Source organism: Hippopotamus amphibius, chromosome 3 (assembly GCF_030028045.1).
Source record: "Hippopotamus amphibius kiboko isolate mHipAmp2 chromosome 3, mHipAmp2.hap2, whole genome shotgun sequence".
In the NCBI taxonomy this organism is placed as follows: domain Eukaryota; kingdom Metazoa; phylum Chordata; class Mammalia; order Artiodactyla; family Hippopotamidae; genus Hippopotamus; species Hippopotamus amphibius.
In genome coordinates, this window is record NC_080188.1 from 85,071,018 (window position 1) to 85,098,500 (window position 27,483).

General features: G+C 37.5%; 1 protein-coding gene and 1 pseudogene across 3 annotated transcripts in view; one reads left to right on the forward strand and one right to left on the reverse strand.

Annotated features, from left to right (window-relative positions):
* Positions 1–449: 449 nt before the first annotated feature.
* Positions 450–15,464, reverse strand: LOC130848481 (60S ribosomal protein L19-like; annotated as a pseudogene).
* Positions 15,461–27,483, forward strand: part of RBM46 (RNA binding motif protein 46) — a 53,169-nt gene continuing 41,146 nt past the window's right edge. For 2 of the 3 annotated variants that reach the window (XM_057725453.1, XM_057725456.1), the window contains exons 1-2: positions 15,461–15,651; positions 27,122–27,283. In XM_057725453.1, the coding sequence (XP_057581436.1) occupies positions 27,133–27,283 (151 nt within the window). In that variant the 5' untranslated portion in view covers positions 15,461–15,651; positions 27,122–27,132. The remainder of the gene's footprint in view (positions 15,652–27,121; positions 27,284–27,483) is intronic. The other variant, XM_057725454.1, reaches the window with a different exon arrangement.

A 27,483-nucleotide genomic window follows, 5' to 3' on the forward strand; every position in this document is an offset into this window, starting at 1 on the left:
ACTCATCCAAGGGGATTCTCGTTCTCAGAGAAAGCAGTATCAATATATATATATTTTTTTTAATGTAACACATATATCAGGCAGGTGCATTCAGACAAGATAACTGGTGTATAAGCAAGTAACACATTCCTTGTTGAAACTAACTACAATATATGATGTTTCTTTGGCTTATTACTATTATCTCTCTCTTTTTTTTTTTTTTTTTTGGATGTTTATAGAAGGATTTTGTTTGGATTTATTTAGTTTTTTTTTTGTTTTTTTTCAGATCTTTATTGGAGTATAATTGCTTTACAATATTGTGTTAGTTTCTGCTGTACAACAAAGTGAATCAGCTATATTTATACATATATCCCCATATCCCCTCCCTCTCCAGCCTCCCTCTCACCCTCCCCATCCCACCCCTCTAGGTGGTGACAAAGCACCTAAGACTTGTTTTACTGAGTGGTTCATCTACACAATTGCTAAGGCCAAGGAGAGGAAGTGGGGGAAGCTTTATTTTGTGGTCTCTCCCTCCTAGATGGCCTCCAGGAGCTCGGCCTTGGCTGGGAGCAGCTCTCCAGGGCACTGGCGTGCATCCCGGGCTCGCCAGGGTTCGCCCTCTCGGATGGGTCAGCCAGGAGCTCCCCGCGGGCGTTGTCTGTCTGCAGCTCGTGATGTGCTCCGGGAGACTCAGCCTGCTCTTGCACACGCTCCCCTTCGCTTGCAGGTACAGGCTGTGAGGCAGGTGGCGGTCACTTGTCTTAGACCCGCGGTGTCCCCTGAGCAGCGGGCACAGAGTTCTCATCCCCCTCATTCAGGTTACCTCCTCGGACATTTGAGTACCCTGTGCCTCCCTGTGTCTGCCCTTTTCCGGTATCCAGCCCTGGAATGGACAGTCTCAGGCTTGCGGGTGATCAGCCTATGTTTGTTCGGTTCCGGATCTGCCGTCGGGAGCCGGCAGTGGCTATGTCACTAGTCGCCTCAGAGTGCAACCAGACCTTCTTCTCTACACAGCGGAGGATGCTGGAGGCGAGCCTCTTCCGAAGCCTGGCATTCCCACGGCTGCGGTCCAAGTACGGAAAGAAAAGTAAGTTATCGGATTTTTTTTCCTCTTAAAAGTATACATATTTTTCTTCTTACAAAATAATTTTATTACAAGCTCACTGTCGCTAAATAAAATATCATCTGTAATCCTTTTGTTAAAATTACGTAGGAATATTTTACTTTAAAAAAAAATGGGACTTTCCTTTTGCCATCAAAATCACAGTAAGGACTGTTTCCCATGCCATGAATTTTCTTCTGTAACAGAATTTTTAATGACTATAAAGTACCCCACTGTATGGATGCCTTACAAATTATTTAATCAATCCTGGAATGTTAAACATTTTCCTAGCTGTGCAACCTCTCTTTTCTGCATCTGTAAAATGAGGCCAGTCCTCATGTCAACTTTAAGGGCTGTTATGAGAATTAAATCAATTAACACATGCAAAGTCTTAGAACAGTGCCGATTGATATTCCCCTTCTAGACTGTGACCACCATCAAGGCAAGGATCTTGTCTGCCCTGTTCAATATGGAATCTCTAGAGTCTAACATCAACTTGGAAGGAGGGGAGGTGTTCAATAAATGGGAATAGTAGTGTTGGTTTTCACAGTACTGCTGGTAGAATTATACTCTCAATAAATATTTGTCGTATAAAGTAATTAACATTATTTTACTTATATATTGATAGACAACTACTTTTAAACAATTAGCTGTAGTAGGAAACTGTGTAATAAATTCCAGGGTAAGACATTTTGTTTTTAAACGCTAAGACCTTTTTCATTGCCCCTGGAAATTCAGTGAGGTTAGTGTTAAATTCATTGGGGCAACATTTTCCAGTGAGTATTCAATGGGTGTTCCACAGGTTATTAATAGCTATTCTATGAACCTGTTGCGTGATTAAATAATTTGTTAAACTTTGGGTTAAACAGAATTAAACAGTTATCTTTGCCACATCTCTGAACTTTTATAAAGCTACCATGCACTGAGAATTTCTGAAAGGGATGTAGTACGTGGTGTTTCTCAAATTAATTTTATCACATAACTTATTTTCATGGAGCATTTTCTGGTTTAAATATTGTACTGAACACAGTTTGGGAATTCAAGGATAATGTTTTTGAGATGTAGATCTGTCCCTTTTATTAACCAGAATGCATAAGGGGAGTAGGCTGGAGAGAGGAAAGGGACGAATGTGAGGAGGATGCTATGCTAGACACTTAACATTGAATGTCTATGGCTGTCAGTGATGTTGCTTAGTAAACATTCAGGTGCCCACATTTTGGGTGCCAATAGCATGATACCTCCCAGACCCCTCTGTTGGTGGCATCACGTGACCACTCCCAGCTAATAAACTGTGATTGGAAAGAACATATGTCAGTTTGGAATCTAGCATGTAATTCCCCATGTGAGATCACCCAGAGCTCTCTTGTCCCTCTGCCACGGCCACCTGTAATGTGACATCTGGCAGTGCTCCATCAGTCTAGGCTCCTGAGTAGAGGGAGGAGGAATGGCTACATGGGAGCAGACCTATATCTACTGTAGCTCAAGAGAGAAATAAACCTTTATTATTTTAAGCTGAGATTTCTGGGACTGTTTATTATTGCGGCATAACCTAGTCTACCCTGACTGGTACAATATCTTACTTAATCTAGACCAACAACCAAGACAGGCAATATTGTTATAAGTGTAATTGATGTGACAGTGGAGACTTTGAGAGGCTAAATAATTTGTGTCCAAAGTTATGCCGCCAGCATTTGAACTGTCTTATTCCAAAACCCATTTTATTTCCACCTGACTCAAAAAATGTATTGAAATACAACTCTTAGATTTATTAAAGTGATTAGAAGTAAGTAGGAGCTAGACAATTTTTATTGAACAATGTTGCTTATGCCCTTGAATTATTCTTTCAGTGATGCCTGGGATTAGTGAAAGGATGGAGTCTTGTACTAGGCTAGCTAAGTATAATTCTGGAGGCTAAAGTGAAGGCTGGCTGCAAAATTTCCCCTGGGGTCAGCAGGAATTTGATTCACCATAATTTCAAATCAAGGGATAAGTCAACAGAGCAGCATAAATTGTTCAAAAGCTAATTTTGGAGTCATTTCCATCAGTTTCAAAATATGTTAGTTATAAGTTAACTAAACCCTGACATTATGAAAGCCATTACATTAATATTCTGAAAATAAGTATTCTACTTTTTCTATAGAAGCAGGAGGATGGGGATGATATCTTTCCACATATCAGTAATTTGGAAAGTCATGGAAATTACATTTTTATTTCATTAGGTCACTGCAATCATTAAACTTTGAGAGGAAAATAAGCTGCTCTAAGTTTTAATCTCTTATTCATTCATTGGACAAATAATTTTTGAGGGCACTGTGCTAGGCACTGGAGATAGAGCAATGGATGAAGCAGACAAAAATCTCTGCCTTCTTGGATGCCATATTTTAGTGGTGGAGACGGATAACAACAGGATAATAAAATGTAGAGAGTTAGATGGTGATAAGCACTATGGAGAAAAATAAATCAGAGATACATACAGCTTGTATGTACAATGTGGAAGAAGGATGTAATTCACACAATATGGCCCTGGAAGGTCTTACTGAGAAAGTGAAATTTGAATAAAGCCCTAAAGAAGATAAAATAGCTAGCTACCTGGCTTTGCAGAGGAAGCACATTCCAGGATCTTGGAAAAGCAAGAACTTCCTGAGACAGAAGTTTGCCTGGTGGTCAGGAAGTCAGAAAGTCATTGTAGCTGGAGTAAAGTAAAGGCAAGAATTTTTTTAGTCTGGTTCATCACGAATACTGACCCTGGCAACTAGCATTGTTCCCAGCACACAGTAGGCACTCCATAAATGTTTGTTGAATTGATAAATCAACCAATGGGCAAAGGGTGTAAATGGGATTAGCACTGGTGGCCAGAAGGATTCTAATTTTATCATATGTGTGCATGTATATACACTTTCTCTTAAATAAGAAAGGATTAAAGCAAATATGACCAGATCTTAATTAATCCAGTAGTCAATGCTGGGTTGTGAGAAAGTATGACATTTATTCTTTAAAAGTCTGTTTAAAATTTCTAAAATTATAATAAATAACAAAAAACCCACAGCAAACAATTCAAGAGATGATACCAAAAAATCACACATCCCAAAGGGTCCAGTACAGGGCTTAGTGTTTTCACTTGCCATGTTATCTTATACTACCCACCTGTGAGACAGTTGGTATTATGTTCATTTTACAACTGTGAAAACTAAAGCTCAGAGAGGTTACATGAATTAAATGAGTTGACCAAGGCTATGTACAACTGAGAAAGAGAAGAGCTGAAATTTTCATATAGGTTTTATAATCCCAGTGCTTTTTTTTAAACCATTCTACATATAAAATACATGAAAATATCTTATATGCAGATACAAAAATATATATTTGTATATAAAAATAGGCTTTTCTACAAGTGTAGACTATAAGATATATTTAACTATTTGTCACATATAGTAAAAGTAAGTAGTAAGAAAAAACAAACCTGTGTAAAATTTTAATATGATTTCCTGCTATTAATATTTGTTCTTAAGGCAGTCATTCTGATTTTGCATCTTATAGTCATTCTACTGACCGCTCCCCTTCTTTCCTCCTGCACACCTAACTGATTGACATAGACACTACTCATCCACATCCTAGAACTCAAAACACATACTTGTGACTTACTCTTCCTCATAGCTATTCACAGAACTGAAGCCCCGTCTCTGGGTTACATGGGGCTACTGGACTGAACCAGAGAAGTGGTTAATTCAGGCTAGTTAGCCTGTCCCATACACACAGGACACTCTTGATGAAAATAAGAAGTACAGATTGTGGTTGTTTCAATTACAGATTGTAGTTCTTTCAACAGTTTCCAGTTAAATACATTATTCCTACAGAAAAAGCTTCCAGTGGTGCTAAGACACAGGTTGAGGTGGAAATGTATCTCATTTATTAAGAATGAGAATTGGAATGGAATGACTAAAAGCTGGCAAAACATAAAAGGTCAGTGATTTCAGGGATGCCCTAGAGATTGTACAAACAAGAGGATCAATGAAAATTAGAGCAGATATACTAATTTCTTAGAAATATCTGATGCTTTAATTTAAAACGCAGACTGTTTCCTTAATTTCATTTTCTGATATTTCTTTGTTAGTGTATAGAAATGCAACAGATTTCTGTGTATTAATTTGTATCTGGCAACTTTAGTGGATTCATTAATGACCTCTAGTAGTTTTCAGGTAGTGTCTTTAGGATTTTCTATGTATAGTATCGTGTCATCTGCAAAAAGTGACAGTTTTACTTTTTCCTTCTCAATTTGGATTCCATTTATTTCTTTTTCTTCTCTGATTGCTATGGCTAGGACTTCCAAAACTATGTCAAATAAAAGTGGCAAGAGTGGGCATCCTTGTTTTATTCCTGATCTTGTCTTATTCCTGCTTTCAAATTTTCACCACTGAGTGTGATGTTAGCTGTGGGTTTGCCATATATGGCCTTTATTTTGTTGAGGTATGTTCCCTCCATGCCCACTTTAAAAAGAGGAATTTTTAATCATAAATGGATGTTGAATTTTATCAGAAGCTTTTTCTGCATCTATTGAGATGATCATATGATTTTTATTCTTCAGTTTGTTAATGTGGTGTATCACATTGATTGATTTGCAGATATTGAAAAATGCTTGCATCCCTGGGATAAATCCCACTTGATCATGGTGTATGATCTTTTAATGTATTGCTGAATTAGGTATGCGAGTACTTTGTTGAGGATTTTTGCATCTATGTTCATCAATGATATTGGCCTACAATTTTCCTTTATTATAATATCTTTGGTTTTGGTATCAGGGTGATGGTGGCCTCATAGAATGAGTTTGGAAGTGTTCCTTCCTCTGCAATTTTTTGGAATAGTTTCAGACTGTTAACTTTTCTCTAAAAGTTTGGTAGAACTCACCTGTGAAGCCATCTGGTCCTGGACTTTTGCTTGTTTGGAATTCTTTTTTATTACCAATCCAATTTTGGTACTGGTAATTGGTCTGTTCATATTTTATATTTCTTCCTGGTTCAGTCTTGGGAGACTGTGTCTTTCTAAGAATTCATTCATTTCTTCTAGGTTGTCCATTTTATTGGCATATACTTGCTTGCAGTAACCTCTTATGATCCTTTCCATTTTTGTGGTGTCTATTGTAACTTCACCTTTTTCAGTTAGGATTTGATTGATTTGGGTCCTCTACCTATTTTTTTGATGAGTCTAGCTAGAGGCTTATCAATTTTGTTTATCTTTTCAAAGAACCAGCTTTTAGTTTCATTGATCTTTTCTATGATTTTTTTAGCCTCTATTTCATTTATTTCTGCTCTGATCTTTATGATTTCTTTCCTTCTACTAACTTTGGGTTTTGTTTGTTCTTTCTCTAGTTGCTTTAGGTGTAAAGTTAGGTTATTTATTTGAGATTTTTCTTGTTTCTTGAAAAGCCTGAATTACTATAAACTTCCCTCTTAGAGCCACTTTGGCTGCATCCCATAGGTTTTGGATTGTTGTGTTTTCATTTTCATTTGTCTCTAGGTATTTTTAAAATTTCCTCTTTGATTTCTTCAGTGGTCCATTGATTGTTTAGTAGCATATTGTTTAGCCTCCATGTGTTGGTGTTTTTTGCAGTTTTTTTTTTTTTTTTCCTGTAGTTGATTTCTAGACTCACAGCTTTGTGGTTGGAAAAGATGCTTATATGATTTCAATTTTCTTAAGCTTACTGAGGATTGCTTTGTGGCCCAGCATGTGATCTATCCTAGAGAATGCTCCATGTGCACCTGAAAAGAATGTGTATTCTGCTGCTTTTGGATGGAATGCTCTATAGATATCAATTAAGTGCGTCTGGCCTAATGTGTTATTTAAGGCCTGTGTTTCCTTATTGATTTTCTGTCTGGATGATCTGTTCATTGATGTAAGTGGGGCATTAAAGTCCCTGACTATTACTGTGTAACTGTCAATTTCTCCTTTTATGTCTGTTCAAAGTTGCCTTATATATTGACGTGCTCCTGTGTTGGGTGCATATATATTTACAATTGTTATATATTCTTCTTGTATCAATTCCTTGATCATTATGTAGTGTCCTTGTCTCTTATAACAGTCTTTATTTTAAAGTCTATTTTGTCTGATATAAGTATTGCTAATCCAGCTTTCATTTGATTTCTATTTGTTTGGAATACCTTTTTCCATCCCCTCATTTTCAGTGTTTATGGAAATGATTTCATTTGCCATAGCATCAAAAAGAATAAAATACCTGTGAATAAACTTACCTGAGGAGGCAAAAGACCTATAATCCAAAAACTACCAGACACCGATGAAAGAAATTGAAGATGACACAAACAGATAGAAAGACATACCATGGATTGGAAGAATCAATATTGTTAAAATGACTAGACTATTCAAGGCAATCTAGAGATTCAGTGGAATCCTTATCCAATTACCAATGGCATTTTTCACAGGACTAGAACAAATTTTTTAAAAATTCATATGGAAACACAAAAGATACCAAAAGTCAAAACAGTCTTGGGAAAGAAAGACAATGCTGGAGGGACTTCCTACATGGCACAGTGGTAAAGAATCTGCCTGCCAATGCAGGGGACATGGGTTCGAGCCCTGCCCTGGGAAGATTCCACATGCCACAGAGCAACTAAGCCCCTGCGTCACAACTATTCAGCCTGTGTTCTAGAGCCCGTGAGCCACAACTATTGAGCCCATGTGCCACAACTATTGAAGCCCATGCACCTAGGGCCCATGCTCCACAACAAGAGAAGCCACTACAATGAGGAGCCTGAGCACCACAATGAAGAGTAGCCCCTGCTTGCAGCAAGTAGAGAAAGCCTGTGTGCAGCAAAGAAGACCCAATGCAGCCAATAAATAAAATAAATAAATTAATTAAAAAAAAAAGAAAGAAAAACAATGTTGGAGGAATCACACTCCCTGATTTTAGATTTTAGTATAGGAGTCACACTCCCTATACTACACTGCTATGGTAATCAAAACAGTATGTTACTGGCACAAAAGCAGACACATACATCAATGAAATAGGATAGAAAGACCAGAAATAAACCCACACACCTATGGTCAATTAATCTACGACAAAGGAGTCACGAATATACAATGGAAAAAAGACAGGCTCTTCAATACTGGTGCTAGGAAAATTGGACAGCTACATGTAAAAGAATGAAATTAGAACACTGTCTAATACCATACAAAAAAATAAACTTAAAATGATTAATGACCTAAATGTGAGACTGGATACTATAAAACTCCTAGAGGAAAACTTGGGCAGGACATCCTTTGACATAAATTGCAGCAATATTTTTTTAGATCTCTCTCCTAGAGTAATAGAAATAAAAACAAAAATAAACCAATGGGACCTAATTAAACTTACAAGCTTTTGCACAACAAAGCAAACAATAAACAAAATGAAAAGACAACCTACCGAATGGGAGAAAATATTTGCAAATGATGTTATCAACAAGGGATGAATTTCCAAAATATAAAACAGCTCATACAGCTTAATGTAAAAAAAACAAAAACAAAAACAGAAACAAAAATAAAAAAACAAACAACCCAAGTAAAAAATTGGGCAGAGGACCTAAGCAGACATTTCTCCAAAAAAGACATATAGGTGGCCAACAAGGCAGATGAAAAGATGTTCAATATCGGTAATTATTAAAGAAATGCCAATCAAAACTACAATGAGGCATCACCTCACACCACTGAGAATGGCCATCATTAAAAAAGTCTAAATAAATGCTGGAGAGGGTGTGGAGAAAAAGGAAACCCTCCTACACTGTTGGTGGGAATGTAAATTGGTACAGCCACTATGGAGAACAGGAAGGAGGTTCCTTGCAAAACTAAAAATAGATCTACCATATAATCCAGCAATCCCATTCCTGCGCATATATCCAGAGAAAACTCTGACTTGAAAAGATATATGCACCCTAGTGTTCATAGCAGCACTATTTACAATAGCCAAGACATGGAAGCAAACTAAATGGCCGTCAACATTTGAATAGATAAACATGATGTGATATATTATACATATATACAAACATATATATATGAATATTACTCAGCCATAAGAAAGAATGAAATTGTGCCGTATTCAGGAACATAGATGGACCTTGAGATTATCATATTAAGTGAAGTAAGTCAAAGACAAATATATGATATTGGTTATATGTGGAATCTAAAAAATGATACAAATGAACTTATTTACAAAACAAATAGACCCACAGACATAGAAAACATATTTATGGCTACTAAAGGGGAAGGGGTGGAAGGGCTAAATTAGGAGTTTGGGATTAACATATACACACTACTATATATAAAATAGATAACCAACAAGGACCTATTGTATAGCACATGGAACTATACTCAATATATTAAAATAACCTATAATGGAAAAGTCTTTGAAAAAGAATATACATACATACATATATATGTTTGTGTATAACTGAGTCACTTTGCTGTACACCTGAAACTTATACAACATTTTAAATCAACTGTACTTACAGAAGAAAGAAATAATAAAGAACCCCCCCAAGCCCCCTAACAAACAAACAAACAAAAATGCAGAACGCATTGTGGATTATAATGGTATTCTGTTTTCCTCTTAGGGTTCCACAGGCTCTGTATTCCCTGCATATGAGAAAATGCAAACTGTTCTTAGCACAAAGAAGGGGTCTCCTTCTGCTTCCTCTGCTGTGACAAATGACAGAATTGGACATTCAGAGCTGGAGTCATCTACGGGAGGCCACCACCCATGGGGTGCAATAAAAGTCATACCTGAGGTACTGCTTTGCCTCAGGCATCCTTCATGGCCAGGTGTACTAATGTCTCTGAACCAAAGCTGGCCTCAGCCAAAGTAATTTTCTTCATTGAATATATTTATGAGGGCACTTTTGAAAAACATCTATAGATGTTAAAAGTCCAATTTAAAAGTTTCTGTGAGAGTCAGTACGTAAGATTGGAAGTCAGAGCTAAGGAGCTGGGGGTCCAGTATTGCCGCTGACTGGCTCTGTGACATGGGGCTGGCACACCAGCCCCCCAGCCTGATGACTATTAAGGTGTCTGTCAGCTCTGGTGCCACTGTACCTTGTCATCCAAGGAAGCACACAACTACACTAGTGAGATAACATGGGAAAGAGTTCATCACGCTCTCTCCCCAACCAAGTGTTCCCATTTCTAATCTTCACTAACAGAAAATTAGTTTTTACATATGTCAGTTTTCTCATGTTACAAGTCAGAGGGGGAAAATATTTTTTCTGCATTGCCTAACACTATTTCTAATATTGTAGTTGATTAAAAAATTAACTGGATGACTGGATTTTTTTTTAAACTGAAAATGAGAAACCAAGGGCCAGGTGATCAGCACAGCTCTACCATTATTGACAGATGATGTTACTGAGAGATGAGTTACTAGCATTTCATATTCTAATGTTTATTGCTGTTTTTGTTTATACTAGGAAGGCTACATCAAATTAATTTGGTGATTCTAGCATAATGGTTCTCCATTATTTTTTTAAATTATTGTAATTTTTTAAATTGAGGTATAATTGACATCACACCATGTTAATTTCAAGTGTACAACATAATGATTCAATATTTGTATATAGTGCGACCTGATCACCACAACAAGTCTAGCTAACATCTACCACTATATATAGCTACAACTTTTTCCTTGTGAGGAGCACTTTTAAGATCTGCTCTTAGGGCCTTTCTCACCTTCTAAGATGGCCCACACTCTGTCTGTGGAGTGTGTTTCTCTCTAAATAAAATCACTTCTTAGCTAAAAAAAAAAAAAAGATCTGTTCTTAGCAACTTTCAAATATGCATGACAGTATTATTGACTATAGTCATCATGTTGTACATTGCATATTACAACCATATGACTTATTCATTCTATAACTGGAAGTTTGTACCTTTTGACCCCCTTCACCCTTTGCCTTCCCTCACCTCCTGCCTCTGGGAACCACTAATCTGTTCTCTGTATCTGTGAGCTTCTTTTCTTTTCTTTTTTCTTCCCTTTCCTCTTTCTTCCATTTCCCCTCCCTCCTTCCCTTCATTTCTTCCTTCCTTCCTTCTTTCCACATATAAGGGAGATCATACAATATCTGTCTTTCTCTGTGTGACTTATTTACTTAGCATAATGCCCTCAGATTCTAACCACGTTGTCACAAATGGCAAGATTTCATTCTTTTTTATGGCTGAGCAATATTCCATTATATATATATATATATATATATATAAACACCATTTGGAAAATTCTCTTATTCTACATTTCCTTTAATTTTGGTCAGTTTCCAAAAACAGTATCAATAAAAATTGATCAGGGGAATAAGGACAGACAAACCATTACAGATAAAGGTGATGTCTCAAAATAACTTTCTGGAAATTATTCTGTCTTAAATACAAAACTTTTAACCTAGGAGATCTGCCTTATGTAACATATGAAAAAAAACCCAACTCAATTTTCAAAAGTCAGAAACTCCAACAATGCAATCATAACAAGAGTGGGGGGTTAAAGGCCCATATATATATATGTCACATTTTCTTTATCCATTCACCATTGATGAACCATTAGGTTGTTTCTGTGTCTCCAGGCCTTAGCTATGGGTTTATTCCCTGTATAGATCATTAACCTATGTATGGAGATTAACCTATCCTGAAGATTTGCTGCCTTAGAAAGATAGGTTGTTAATCATGGGAGGTACACTGACTGGCTATAAAAATGGCTTGGTGTTACCTATCACCAAAACTGAACAAAGCACTATTCTACTTTATAATCATCTTGGTACTGACATTCACATCCCAGAATCATGGAAAATTCAAATTAACCTGTCTGGCAGAAAGCGACAAATCAGAGTGAGAAAGTAAGGGTCAGTGAACTGAATTAAAAACACTTACTGCAAGTATTAAAAAAGCTCCTATACTTCTGAAAGGGTTTAGAGATACAATTTAGATGGGTGAGTCAGCAAATTAAAGGATTCTCTAGCTCCTAAGCTGTGTTCATTAGTTCTATAAATATGCAAGTAGTTGCCATGTTTTTGGTGGATCTGTGCTTTCACTGCCAGATATGGATGAAGGAAGCTCCAACACATGGAAAACAAAGCAGACTGCTGCGTGATGCTCTTTTATATAAAACTGTTCACTTTTTAATTCTTTCATTAGGACCAAGCTGGATTTTTAAACATTTATAGGAACTTCTCCTTACTTTTATTTCCCTTTTGGAGTTTTGTACTTTATAGAAGGTATATGGAGATAAGTGAATCCAAAAAACTTGCATTTAATACGGGGAAAAACACATTTACATGGTATCCAGGTCACTTTACCCAACTATATTTTGCGTACTCCTTCCAATTTTTTATCGGTAAGTTTTTCTTTCCATGTTCCACAGTACTATTTATCTTTCTGGCATTTACAGGGCTCCCCTTCTATTTTCTCCCTCACTAATAAGTATCGTTCAACTTTTGGCTTCTTTTCAGTCAAAAACACCTCTACATAGCCTATCTTCTTTCTTCATATTCATTTGGATCATCTTTCCCATAAACTTGCAAATGAACTTCTAACAAACCCTAATTTGGGATCTATTCCTGAAAAATAATTCAAGTTGGCATAAGTGTTTTAGATTCTCTTTTCTAGCAGCCTTGAGAAGTAAAGTTAAATGTCGTGCCTTCAATTTTACATGTAGAGAATATAGTTTTAATAGCAGTTGAGAAATATACATATTTATAGACTACGGATAATAAAAGATTTAGAAGGAATCTGACCGAAAGGACATATAATGTAAACATCAGAGGAGTCTTTAAGTAACACTGTCTTATCTAAAGAAAGGTTCTTTGGCCTGACTCTAATGCCTATTGAAGAACTTGTCTTTATTTGTTTTCCTTTATACTTGGAGGAGAAGAAAAAGAAAAAAAGAAAACTGGAACTGTCAAACAACCTTTTAGTCTACCTCCAGGAACTTCTTGTGCAGCTCACAAGATAACATCGCCACCTAGTGACATTTAAAGGATCCTACAGCAACTCCTGAAAAAAATGATTAAACTTTTCAAACTAATATGTCTAACACAACTTTAGTTAGTTCAACCTTAAACATGTGTTATTAAGAATTAATTACTTGGAATTGAGGAGGCACCAACATGAAAATTAAGAATGTGAGGAATCTTTTTTCAGAGAAATACAAGAGCAGCCAGAAACAGTAATCAATATGATAGAACGATCTTCATCCTTGTAGTTCCTTAAGTGGATAAATGACATGTTTTGTTTTGTTTTTAAAAAAGCTAAGTAGGTATATTCTATCAGCCTAGGTTTTCTGGTTGCTGCACTTTGAATGCATGCAGCCTATGTAAATGAGATTGGTATTCACTGTCTGAAGAGCAAAGAGTTTAGGGAAGAGTATTTATTGAGCACCTAGTATGCACTGGGTATTATGCCACTTGTTTCTGGACACATTTTGAGATAGTATAACATAATGGTTTTGCCTGCAGGTTTCAGAGCCAAACTGGGGCCACTTACTTGCTATATGACCTTGAGTAAAATACTTAAGCTCTGTGTGTCCCAGTTTTCCCATCGGAAACATGGGGCTAAAGGGGGCTAGCATGTTTGCCAAAGTTACTGGGAGAAATAAATTAACTAGTATGTGAAAATCCCTTAAAGTTGTTTCTGGCACATAGTAATTGCTCATTATTTGTTAACATCATCATTTAAACCTCACGATCCCCATTTTAAACTGGGGCTCAGAGAAGTTATTTCTCCAAGGTGTCATAATCACAAAATGGTAACATAGGGATTTGAGCCCAGATCTGTATGACTCCAAAGTTGCTGCTCATTCCTTGCTGTTGGAGTATGTTAAAATACATACATACACACACACACACACGTTAACTAAGCAAATTTAAGACATTCGTTAGTGCCTCGAACATATGAAATCACAAGCCACTGTAGAAGAAAGCATCAGGAGGTTGGGAATTAGGGGCCTGTGTTACTGTGTAACTCAGTGGATTATTCTGGGCATCAAGTTCCTTTGTTAAAGGAGAAGCTCATTGATCTAGGTTCTTTCCAGTTCTAATATTCTACGAGTCTATGAGTCTATGGAGTTAGTTCCTAAAGTCATCTTTTTCCTTCTTTGCCTGCTATATAAACTCAAGCTCTATCTTTAAAGGATGCAAAATTCAGGGTTATGTGTGCAGAATGCCACACAGCCGTATGTGTGAAAACTGGTTTCACAGAAGCCTACAACCTGGTTCTTCAGCTGCACCACCGCCAAATCACTCTCCAAACCGGTTAGCGGTAGCGTCCGACCTATTACTAGGTCTCCGATTCTGTCCGTTCTCTCGCGCACTTAAACCATTCAGTCTTTACAAGTCTAGTCTATTGCAAGTCCTCCTTTGAGGTTAATACCTCCACATCACCCTCCCGCCGCAAGTCCTTATCTAACGAGGTGCATACTTAGTATATGACTGTCTTGAGTGATACTAGCAGTTTAAGACTTGAAAACTCTGAGAAAAAGAACCTTTACAACGCATCCACATTCTCCCCAAGTAAGAGAAGTACGGAAGTTCAGATCACAGCCCTTGTTTTTTAAACTCCTCAGTAAAACACGCAGGACTTTTTTTGGGGTATCATTCTATGCCCACGTGGCCCCGACAACAGGCTCCTTTCGCTCCAATTGGCTAAAGTATCTGTCACTCCAAGCGGTTTTTTTTTTTTCGGCTCCGAAGAGCCAACTTCGGATTTAAACCTTGGTCCCGCCCTTCTTCCCCGGGGATTGGTCGAGGCGCCCCTCCGCGTGGGCTGCCTAGCCCACCGCGCGGCGCCCGCTGGGAGCCCAGTCTAGGCGCGAGGACAGCGCGAGCTCCTCCCCAGTGGGCTCCCCTCCCCCCTGAGGCGACCCCCTGTTCCGACCCACTGGTCCCCGAAACGGTGGCGGCGGTTTGTGGTCGTTGGTCCCAGAGATTTAGGACCAACACCTGAAGACCCGAAGGGGTGAGGAGGGGATGGGGGTCGCGGGGTCACTACCGAACCACGGGTAACGTCTGGAGACCCTGCCTCCTGGCCTCAGACAGCCCTCTCTGAGGCCCTGCCCCGCAGTTGCGCAGCGGGGACCCGCTCCCGGCTGGAGGCGGTGCCCGCGGCTTGCGCCGCTCCTCTCCCCGAGCCCCGTCGAGCAGCGGGAGGACAGGTGCCCTCGGAGTGGCTTCCCGCCCCAGGGACACCTTTTGGGCTGACTGCTGCCGCCGTCGCCGCTCGCGTCGCGTGGCCTGGGCGGCCCTCTGGCCCCGGCCTGGCGCTCCCGTCGGGGCGCCTCGGCGGCTCCTTCCGGCCGCGGCGCCCTGCCCTCTCTCCGCCTTATTTCCGCTCTCCCCCGCCGCCTTCCGGCCGCTTCCCACCTGCCGCCCTCCATGTTCTTCTCCTAACACTCTTCCTCCGTCGGTCGCCGCAGGTCCGGGCCGCCCGCCTGTCCTCCCTGCCTTGCGGCCGTTGTCGCGCCCGCGCGTCCCCTCTGGAAGCTGTGGGACGACGCCTCGGGCGTCCGACTGCTGGGTGAGATTTGGCCTTCACGTCGTGCTTTTCGTCGAGTTGTAACGGCGGTGAGCCTCGAACTTTCCTCTCTGCCTTGGACTCTCTCCTGTTCCTCCTCGAGCGCTCTCTTGTGTGTCGGGTGTTGACAGGGGCGGGCTGCGGGCGGAAGGGCGGACACGAACCCCCTCTCCCCCGCGAAACGCGGCGGGCAGCCCTGGACGGTAGACACGCGCCAGTACCATCTTTGTTTCCTAACACCAGATGGTTTTAATTACTAATTTAAAAAATATTTTCCTTGTTGTGCTGGAAAGACCACTGAACTTGGAGTCAGGAGACCTAGGATTTCATCCTGGCATTGACGTTATTTCTGAGATCCTTGTGAAGCTGCTTGGTTTGTTTGGGTACCATTGCCTCATATGTGAATTTAGTTTAGCTAACGTCGATGCTTCTTTAAGCTCTCTCTTTACATTCTTGATGAATACTATATAGCCTTTATCGTCTGTGGTGATTCCAATATAGGCTTATATCATAGAGGAAACCTGCTTTAAAAGCAGGTGCTTTTAAAGACTTGGCTGTTTCTTTTATAGGTCTGTCCTACTGTGTGTTTGAGGATGGCCGTAGAACCAGAAAGCAGGATATGTTGCATGTATAAGTAGACTAACATATAAATAACATTAGCGTGTTGATAGAATTTTGCTTATTTAAATAATAGGAAGGTATTTTCAAGAATCACTGCAATGTCTAGTCGAGGAGTTGGACAAACTTCCATTTAGAGTCTTTCAGAATTAAAGTTAATCATGGGCTCTAGTGATAGACTCCTTTCCAGAGTACACACTTAAAACATTCTGTTTTAAAATTAGCTTGTTTGCAGTTATGTGCCATTATGGACATAAAGATTAGTATTAGTGCTGCAATTATTAAGTATTAGCAGTGCCGTAATTAGCACTGCTTTAATTGCTGATTGTCACTTAAGAAGATGGAGTATTCAACTTGAACGTTATTGCCTAAGATTATGATACATATCAAAACTTGAAATATAAAGTGAAATGTAAAATATATGTTTTATTGAAGTATAAGATGTAGCATTTCTGGATATATAGTGAGGTAAAAATTATTAATAACAAGAATATGCCCAATTTGTGGACCGAAATTAAGCCTTATATTTTTAATGGTGTCATTTTTGTTGTTGGGGAACGTAGACATGCTGTTTTAAGGAGGATTTGGTGTAAAATCTGTCTAGATATGCATATTAGTGCTGAGTGTTGTTTTGCATTTTGTTTTACTACCTGATGGTAAAGCCAGAAAATGAGAGAAGGAAATATGATCTCTGTGTTCAAATTTTAGCAGATTTCAGGTGACAGATTATAGAAGACCTTACGTAAACAATAGTAATGCATACTTTTATAGTAATGTACAAGAATTTTGGTTCTATTGTGGATAGCTTTATCCTAAGTTCAAAAAGCATATTACACTTTTGTATTCAAAGCAGTGTTTAAACAGTTTATTATTACTTACAATTATTTTTAAAGAAGTTCAGTTTTTAAGTCTTTTCCGAATTTAAACCTGCCCTCCACAGTATTACTACAGGTTGTGAAACATCAAGTACTAAAACTTTATACCTTATATATTTAACTTATGGGGATAAAAATGTGCTCTCATTCTGTAATAAAAGTAATTTAAAATGTAATTGAACTGATCTATTTATACCCTTTTAATGTTAGACTTACATTACATCTGTACACTTTTGATTAATCCTTCTCATTTTTCCAATCGTGTTGCTGTAGTGCAGTCTGTCACTAAAATGAGTTGTAGCTAAAAAACCTCCACTGACCTGCTAACCATGTACCACACTCAATAACAGCTGACCTAACAAGTCAGGAATTTAATGCCATGTAATTTAAGGGATGCCTTAAAGATCTAATATGGTTTCTATAAATATATTTTGATATTTTAAAAATTATTTTTTCTCACTATTACATTCAGTTTTTAAAAATCAAAATAAAATTTATAAAATGTTTATTTTCACAACTTCATACATTTTTACAGTAATTCAGAAGATGAAGTTTCAGTTTAAATAGTTTGAACACAGCTGACAAATTCCTTTAGATGAATGATTAATTTTCGTTTATATTTTGCTAAAATCGTGCTTGTGATTTTTTCATTATTTTTTCATTATATTTACTATTTTGAAAGGTAGTAGGATTTTGAAATTTTATTTTTTAACTTATTAAGATGCTTAATATTAATGAAGATATAGTTAGCATTTCAAGCTAAAGGCTTGATTCAAATTGCTACCTGAATATCCTGTGATTTGGCTATACTCTATTGGCCTTCTGCTTTATAGCTTAATGAGTGGATTTTTTTTTTCTCTTTTTCCTTTTTCTTCCTTTACTTTTGCAACTGAGATGGAGAGGAATCTTTGAAAGTTCAGAGTTTAGGAGAAAAGATTTATCTGTGAAAGCTAGAGTTTATATAGGGTACAACAACTTTTAATCTACCCTTCCCACTTTTCTTTTTTTTTTCATAAGCCATGTATGCCATTCTCATGCTCGGGACCCTCCTTTCTTTACTCAGATTCCCTGGGTCAGCAGGGTAAGGGAAAAAGTTTGTAAAACACTTAGGATTGTAAATCCACAGCTGAAAGTTTGCGCCTTGGAAGCTTCAGTTGGTATGTCAGCTGTGTCATGATATATTGGACTGCTGTGCTTCCTTGGAATTTGGGTAATTCTCAGATTGATTCTGGAACATTCTGGAATTAATAGATGTTGTATGCTTTTTTAGATTTGATTTATAATTCTCTGGTTGAGGTTCTTGAGGTCTGGCTCTTTTAGAAATGTATTTTGGTTAAATTAAGTATGGTCTTCATGTTAGATATTTTTAAACTTTCTTAATTGTGAATTAGATATGTGTATATGTTACTTTAGTTTTGGAGACTTAAGATAAGAACATATTCTAAAGAGAGGGTGGGATTGGTGACTCTCCAGTATATCTTATGTAATTTCAAGTTTTTATATTTTGATTGAGATTTCTTGGAATGTACTAAATATAGCATACGTTTCTTGTATTTCTTTAGTAAAAAGAGTCTTTAATGTGGGTTCTGGCCTTTTGGGGTCTCTAGATAATAGCTTTAAAAATATAACTTAAGTGACATGAATTAACCCGAAATACATGTCTATAAAGTAGTTGGAGGGGTGGGGTGGGTTGCAGAAGTCAGCCATTTAGAGCAGGCTATGCATTATAGTTAAAAAAAAAAGTCCAGGACTTTTTTGTATAAAATGGAAGTAGAAGCTGTATTTATCTATTGCATTTATAGGCAGTAAATTTCACATGTAAGGTAGCATATTAGACTAGAGTCTTTTTTCCCTCATTCTTTTTCCTGCAGCATATTTTAAAAATGGAAACCTCACTTTCCTTTTCTCCATGTTGTGTCAACATGATGCCTTTAGTGTAGTGGGCCAATATGATGTCCTGTGGGATGTTTAGTCCATTAAGATCCCTCTAGACTAAGTGATAAAAGAGAGCCAGAGTTTCCAAGTCTCTGAGGGTTTGAGCCCCAGGTCTTTGTAATTACTAGTTTTGTGACCTTAAGCAAGTTTCTTTGTCTTATTTACTCTTGATTTTCCAGTGTGTAAAATTGGAGGCGGTTTAAGGTCCACTTGCAATTCTAATATTTTCTTACTGTAAAGTCTTCAGTGATAGTGTAGTGGCAAAACCTAGAATAAAAACAATCTTAAATGGAGAAAGATAGTTACATTGTTTACAATGCTTTTAATTTTGAAGGAAAGATAGTAGAAAAAAATTGTGTTTATTTAAAGACAAAAGGCTGGTTAACTAATCGTTCTCTCACTAATGATTTTGATTGTCAAGGAGTAGTATTTCTTTTATAAGAATCTATTCATAATACATTTATTTTTTATTTTATTTATTTAATTTATTTTATTTGGATTTGATGTCACATTAATAAAATATATTCCTGAAGTATAGTGTAAGGTACACAGCTGAATATACAGACTTAAGACTTTTCCCTTTTTAAGATTTCTTTCCTACTTCTTCCATTTAGTAAATATATGAGACCAGTAAATTAGAAGAATTTGAAAATTTTATAGAGAGAAATGAAACATTACCAGCCATGATGAAATGAACATGGAAGGAGGAATTGAGGAAAAGCTGAGCAGCTTTTTGCCTTTTCTGGAGATGGGTCTTTACAATGTAGATTTATTATATAAGATAAAACTTCTTTAGGATATCACATATACCTGTTCTTCAAGTGTAAATACCCTTTTAAAGTGAATTATCAGTACCCAAATAATATTAATAGGTGGATATTCTATTTTATTACAACGATGGCAGAATGCTGACTAAGCCAATGTTGAATTCTGTTACTATTCACTTGTCAGAGTACGGCAGATGTAAGTTGTTTTCTATTATATTTGGAAAGATAGCTCTTAATTAAGCTTGTGAATATGTGAAGGTTGTGTCTTGAAAGAGGGGGATAAGGTAGGTCATTTCATGGATGGGGGCACAAGTTGGTAAAAGATTAGAGAGGAGAGTAGGAAGAACTGGTGGGTTAAACCTAAGCAGATGAAATTCAGTATGACTCTAAAATCTGGTTATTTGATATAAGCTAGGACAGATTTGGGTTTTTTGTTTTTTTGATAGTTTGCTTAATTTGAACTGTCAGTGTCATACAGCTGTATAAAACACTAATGTGATCTTTTTCTGTACTGGTGGACTTTTCAATTTTGACGGTCATGCTTTTAAAGGAAAAGGAGGAGAGTGAGGGAACATGAAACTATATCATAGAAGAAGCAGTTAATACACCCATTTTCCAAATGGCTCTATAGAAAGCTAATAGAGGTACCAAGGAAAAGTTGGGTATCATTGAAATGTTTGGGAAACACTGAGTTAAAGCTGAAAGGTTCATTTTAACTAAAATTTTTCCTGGGCTTAAATATGCTGGTGTTCACTGTGATGCTCTTAAGAGAGAGGTATAGTGATTCTCAGATGTATTTAGGCATAGAACACAATTGAGGCCTATCTGTTAATAGCTCATGGAATAATCATTTTAGGGATATCATTTTAGAAAATGTTGGGTTAAAGAAACTGATCATGTTTAGTCTGGAGAAGCAGAGAATCAGTTTTCAAATGCAGTTATATGAAAGAGGTGAATTCAGTTTGGCCAGAAGGATGAAGTCAGGAACTATAGGTGAAAGTTACAAGGCAAGAGATTATGATCCACTGAAAGGAAGAAATTTCTTAAAAGAATCAGCAAGTTACCATTGCTCTAGAGGATAGTGGGTTTGTTGTAAGAATTCAGGAATAAGATGGATGACTGCTTTTGCAGCAAAATTATAAAGATGGGTGGTTGAATTAGATGACTTTTAAGGCCTCTAATTAAAGTTTGAAATTATTTTATTAAGGATTTTCCAAAAAGCTTTTGTTGATGGATTTTTTCCTTCTGTTTGTACAGTGTTTTTCTTAAATCATGTTATAGTTTTTCAAAGAAAGCATGAGTAATTGATTAGTTATTTTAACCTTTTTTTTTTTTTTAAACTCTTGTTCTAGAAAAAATCTGGATTCAGGTACTGGTGTTGCAGCTTATAAGTTGTATGATCTCAGGCAAATTATATCACTTTTTGGAGATCTCATATTATTAAATAACTAAAATGAGAGGTAATATAAAGTAGAGTTTAGAAGTCCAATATTTAGGCAGACAGGTCTCTAATATGCATATCTACCCTACCAATATACTAGTGTTATGACTTATCTCTCTTAGTTTCTTTTTAAAATCGAAAAGAATACTTATCTCACAGGGCAAGTACTAGAGGAGATAATGTGTATAAAGTGCTTGTCAACATGCAGAGTATATAATGGGCTAAATAAATGAATGCAGAAGTAAGCATAAAATGGAATTTCAGAAATTAGTAAAGGTGAAAGTGTAAAGTGATTTGTCAAAGGTCTGTTGACTGAGAATTAGAACCCAGGTCCGTTACTTTTAGTTAAACCACAGTGTCCCTCCCTGTCTCATTCGTTGAGCTTTAAGCATATGCCCAGGAATGTACATTGTGATAGAGATCTGGAAATAAAAGACTAGACCCTTCTTAAAATCTGTCAGAGGTTGGGGGAGGAGGAGGCGGCAGGGCTTGACAGTCCAGCACTCTGAGATGGTAGCAGTACAAAGGAATACAGTACCTAATTCAGCATTGAGGAAGGTTTTTGGGGAAATGTTAAGAGCGGGAAAAGCAAAGAAAGTGAAGAAGGTCCGTGGGAGCAGCCTATACAAAGGCTGGTATATGAGAACATGGCACTTTTGCGAAATTGCAACTTAGATAAGTATTGTTGACATACAGTAAGATATGAAGTTGGAAAGGGATAGGCTGGGCCAGGTTAGGAAAGGACCTTTATGACTTTTTTAAAAAAGAGTTTAGATTTTATCTTCAAGGAACAGTGGGAAATCCCTGAAAGGGCTTTTTGCTTTTAATAAAAGTAGCCTATATTCTTGATATTCACAGAAAAGTGACAAATTAAGATCCCTTAATTCCTCATTCCTACTTACCAGTGGTAACTACTGTTAAAGGTCCATGTAAATTTTTCCAAAATTGTATGTCTTAATTATTATATTCACAAGCATCTGAGATATAGTAAATGTATTGTTCTCCAGCTTACTCTCATGTGATATTTCTTGACTATTTTTCCATATCAGCACACACAAATCTATGTCATTCTTTAACAACTGCATAACATTCCATCGTGTAGTTATAACATAAATTTTAAATCAGTCCTCCTTTTGTAGACTAGATATTTTTAGGTTTTTTGTTTTGCATACGTTTCAGTGAACATGCTTGTGTATATATCGTTATATACTTGTGCAATTATATCTGTAGGTTAATTTCTGAGTAATTGAATTACTGAGTATATGTACATTTTAGATTTTATTAAATATTACCAAATTTTCCTCAAAAAATCATTCCAATTTAATGCATACCTGCCCAAAATGTATGACGTCATGTTAAGGATTTTTTCGCATATCCTGCTCCAACAAATAATTCCTGAGTACCTACTGTGTACCAAGCACTGTGGTGGATAATAGGGAAAGTGTTCAAGGCAGGTGGGATCTTTGCTCTTATGTAGCCCAGAGTTTAAACAACAGAAAGTCTACAGGTATTTTGTTTGATCTCTACAGTTTTTGTTATGGTTTTTATAATTGAATTAATTTCCAGGTTTTTTTTAACCCTGCAACATGTTGTTTTCAAGGAACCATGAACCTCTTGTAGAGAAAATGCTCTTTAAAATGCAGGCATAAGACATAGAAGGCACCTTACTGGGTGGTGATGATAATATTACCCTTTCCTGGATTGTAAGTCCTTTTAAGGCAGGGTCTATGCTTGAACTCTCTTTGTACTAAATTTTGGAAGGGATGTTAAAAGCCACCTGGTCCAGCAGTGCACCCTTTACTTGAATCTCTCCTGCATGTCCACCCTGTATTTGAATACTTCAGCTTGGCAGGAAGATACCCTCTGTTCAGCCCTTTTCAACTTCGTGCAGTTCTGTCTGCTTAGAAGAAAGTTATACTGAGGCGTATCTATCCCCTGACACTGTCCACACGAAGTTGTAGTTTTACCCCTTGGGGTCATCCACGTGACTGAAAATCCAGTTAAGTGACTTGGACGTAGAGAACATTCAGTAAATGTGTGGAGAATTGAACTGAATTGTGAGACTTTGACTCAATAAGTTTTTGAGTTGGTATTTGGATAAAATATACCCTGAATTAAGTTTGAACATAATATTCCACCAGATTACATTTTAGTCATGCCATTTTTATGCCTGTGACTGTTTGCACATGTACATGGAAATGACATTTATGTAGCCTTATAGTTTTAATATGTAAATACGGCTCCTTGACTCTCAAATTTTAAAAATTGAGAGATCTCTCATAAAAATCTGCAGATTTCTGACTTCTCTTGAAAAATTGGAAAATGTAGCATAATTGGGCAAACTGGATTTCCTTGTGGTAACAGTTTGCTAGGATTGAGTAGCCACTGCCCTGTTCCAGTGGAGCGTGGGCTTTCTAGTTAAACACAGTCCACTGCACTTCTCAGAATCTTGTACTAAACCGTTTCTTTTCACTCATGTAACATTTCTTGCCATGGCCTTATAGGCGTTTAAGTTGGTCATTTAGTGGGTATTCAAACTTAGCAGGCCTGAAACTGAACTCTGCTCTTACCCCTATAAATCTGGCTCTGTTGCTCAGGCCAAAACTTTGGTGTTATCCTTGACATCTCTGTTTATCTCATACCCAATCTGTCAGAAAGCTCTGTTGGATGTACCTTCAAGTTGTATCTCACATCAGAGACTCCCCTCCACCTCAGTCTTTCTGTTCCATGCCATCATCTCTCACCTGAATTTTAGTCGCAGTCTTCTCATTAGTCTCTCTGCTTCCACCTTTGCTCTTCTACAAAGTTAACAGTACAATAGCCAGATGATCCTTTGAAAATGAAAGATCATTTTACTCATGTGCTCAAAATCTCCAGGGGCTCCTCCTTTACTCAGAACAAATGCTGAAGTCCTTCGGCACCTGACTTACGAGGTCTGTGTGATGTGGCAGCTTGTTACCTTGCTGACTTCATCTCCTGTTCTTCTCCTCTTGGCTTTAACCATATTGGTCCCCTTGCTGTACTTGATATGTGCTATGCACATGTCTATTCTTGGGCGTCCGTCCTCATTTTTCCATTTGTGTTGAATGCTCTTCCCAAATAACTGCAATGGCTACGTTCCTCAATTCTTTGCTCAAATGTTACCTTCTCAAGGAGGCCTATACTGGTTATCTGTTTAAAATTACACCGTCTTCTGCAAACCTCTTCCCCACCCATGTGCCCTATCTCTGTTCTTTTCCCTGCTACTTTTATCTTTTAACATATATTATTTACTTATTACTTGTATTATCTTTTGTTTTCCTTACAAAGGAGTATGAGCTATACAAAGGAGGAATTTTGGTCTTTTACTTACTGATGCACCCCAGACATAAGGAATAGTGCCTGGCACACAGTTGGTCCTTAGTAAACATTTGTTGAATAAATGAATGAATTTGAGTTTGCAGTCCCTGGTCAGCAGTTTTTTATTGTTCTATTAGTTTATTATATAATAGTATTACTTTATTAGAAATTAATGTTAATTGTATATTATATTAGATAGTAAATACATTTATAGTGCTTCTATGCAAAAAACTATTTTAAGCCCTTTTTGCTTAATCCTGACAATAACCCTATAAAGTAGAAACTGTTACTGTCTACTTTTTAGAGACAAGCTGAGGCCAAACTTGCCCAAAGTTGTAGCTAGTAAAGGGGAGGAACCAGGCTTCACATTTAAGCAGTCATTTAGGTACCTGAATTTGCTCATAATTATGACACCATGCTGCTCTTTTTATTTTAAGGAAATTAGTCTTTTATTATGATGCATTGTAGATCATTTTTCTCTGTTCGCAGTTTTCTGTCTTAGTTTTGTGGTATTTTTTGCCTTCAAAATAGTAATACTTATGTAGTAAAAATAATCTAGCAATATTTTTTTAAATTAATTTATTTATTGGCAGTGTTGGGTCTTTGTTACTACACGCAGGCTCTCTCTAGTTGCGGTGAGTGGGGGCTACTCTTCTTTGCTGTGCATGGGCTTCTCATTGCAGTGGCTTCTCTAGTTCTGGAGCACGGGCTCTAGGTGCGTGAGCTTCAGTAGTTGTGGCACTCAGGCTCAGTAGTTGTGGTGCACAGGCTTAGTTGCTCCATGGCATATGGGATCTTCCTGGACCAGGGATCAAACCCATTTCCCCTTCATTGGCAGGTGGATTCTTAACCACTGTGCCACCAGGGAAGTCCCAGTAATATTTTCCTTTGAGGCTTTTTTGTTTGTTTTTCAGCAGGGCCTTCTTGATTATAAGATTTCAACGATAAATTTACTCATTTTTCCCCTGAGTTTTGATTCGTAGGAGAAAAAGTAGTCAGATACATGTTTTATATCATCTTTTTTTTATTTTAAAGTGTACAGTTTGATACTTTTTTCTTGTTAGTAATGCATATATGGCAATCCCAGTCATTTTATATCATCTTGACAGCATTGTGGAGATTTTGTTTGAAAGGGAAGAGGCTGAAACCTGGAACAATGGTTAGGACCTAGCATAGTCGGCCCCCCCCCCCCCCCCCCGTATCTATGGTTCCACGATCCAAAACATTTGGAAAAAAAATTCCAGAAAGTTCCCCAAACTTGAATTTGCCACGAATGCTGGCAACTGTTTATATAACATTTGCATTGTATTTACAACTGTTTACATAGCATTTATAACTGTTTACATAGCATTTGCATTGTATTTACAACTGTTTACATAGCATTTACATTGTATTAGGTATTATAAGTAATCTAGAGATGATTTAAAGTATATGGAAAGATGTGCATAGGTTATAGGCAACTACTATTCTATTTTATATGAGACTTGAGCGTATGTGGATTTCAGTATCCATGGGAATCCGCTAGGGATACTAAGTAATGAGGAACGACTATGCTAATTCAAGTAAGAAATAATTGAGAACAGGCTGTGGAAATAGACAGCAAAAGATTGATTTCAAGAAACATTTAGAAGGGAAAATTTGCAGCTCTTTGTGACTGGTTAGCTGTGAGTCAGAGGACTCAGGGTTAAGTCCCAAGTTACTGGTTGTGACACTTTGGAGAAGGAGTAATATATACTCCCTGTGGTGCCATTTATTGGTTGGGTGGATGAACTGATGGAGGTGAGGTAAAACAGGAAGGAACAGATTTGGAAGATAGAATGGCATTCAGTTTTGGATCTGTTGAATTCAAGATGCCAATTGAAAATCTCATTCTCAGTGTTTGTTAGGCAAACTCAGAAGGCAGTTTGATAAATGAATTGTAGCTTAATAAAAAACACTGGGGTGCTGAATTTAAGGAAATGAGGTGGATGGCAGGTAGAAGCTGTACGGGTACATGAGCTACTCTCCTGCCATGTTTTCTAAAGAATTACATCATTGGATGCAATAGGATAGCTTGGAAGGAACTTTAAGGAGTGTAGAGAGACTGTGTGGGTGTGGTGTGTGTGATGTGGATGTGTTTGTAGCTAGATTCCTCCTCACTCAGAGAAACTCAGATATTTTAAAACTAGGAAGGACTTCTGAGGTCACCTAATTTTAGCTATATCACTTTATAATTTCTGAATACTTGGTTACTACTTCTGCTTGCTTTTTTCTCCTCTGACTCCCTTTCACTTACTACTGTTTTCCCACTTTTGTTTTTGTTCTTACTTTCTCTTTTTTAACTTTTGCCTTCCTTTCTTTGTAGCTTAGGCCTTAGAAAGGTACTGCTTAATTGATCAAAGACATTAAGAGAGGTTTCCAGGGGAAGACCTTTGGGGACAGGGCTGCAGTGATCACCAAATGTAGCAGCCGCAACTATCCTCGGTTTTTTGCAACTCAAAGAAGTGCTTCATAGATTCCTCCTGGTGCTCCATGTCATAAACACTGCTTTTAAACTTTGCTTTAGGAACTGCAACCATGAATGAAGAAAATATAGATGGAACAAATGGATGCAGTAAAGTCCGAACTGGTACTCAGAATGAAGCAGCATTACTTGCTTTGATGGAAAAGACTGGATACAACATGGTTCAAGAAAATGGGCAAAGGAAATTTGGTGGTCCACCTCCAGGTGAGAATTTATGTTCAAAAAAGAGAATCTTGATTGTAGTCACTTGCTTTAGGTATATATCTTCACAAGTATCCCAAACAATAGCTCTTTCTTTGTAACTGCCTTAAGACCTCAGCAATCATTTTTACTGTTGTGAGAGAAAAGAGGTAGATTATATGTGTTATGCATGTCTTTCCCTTACATTTTTTAACTCTACTCTC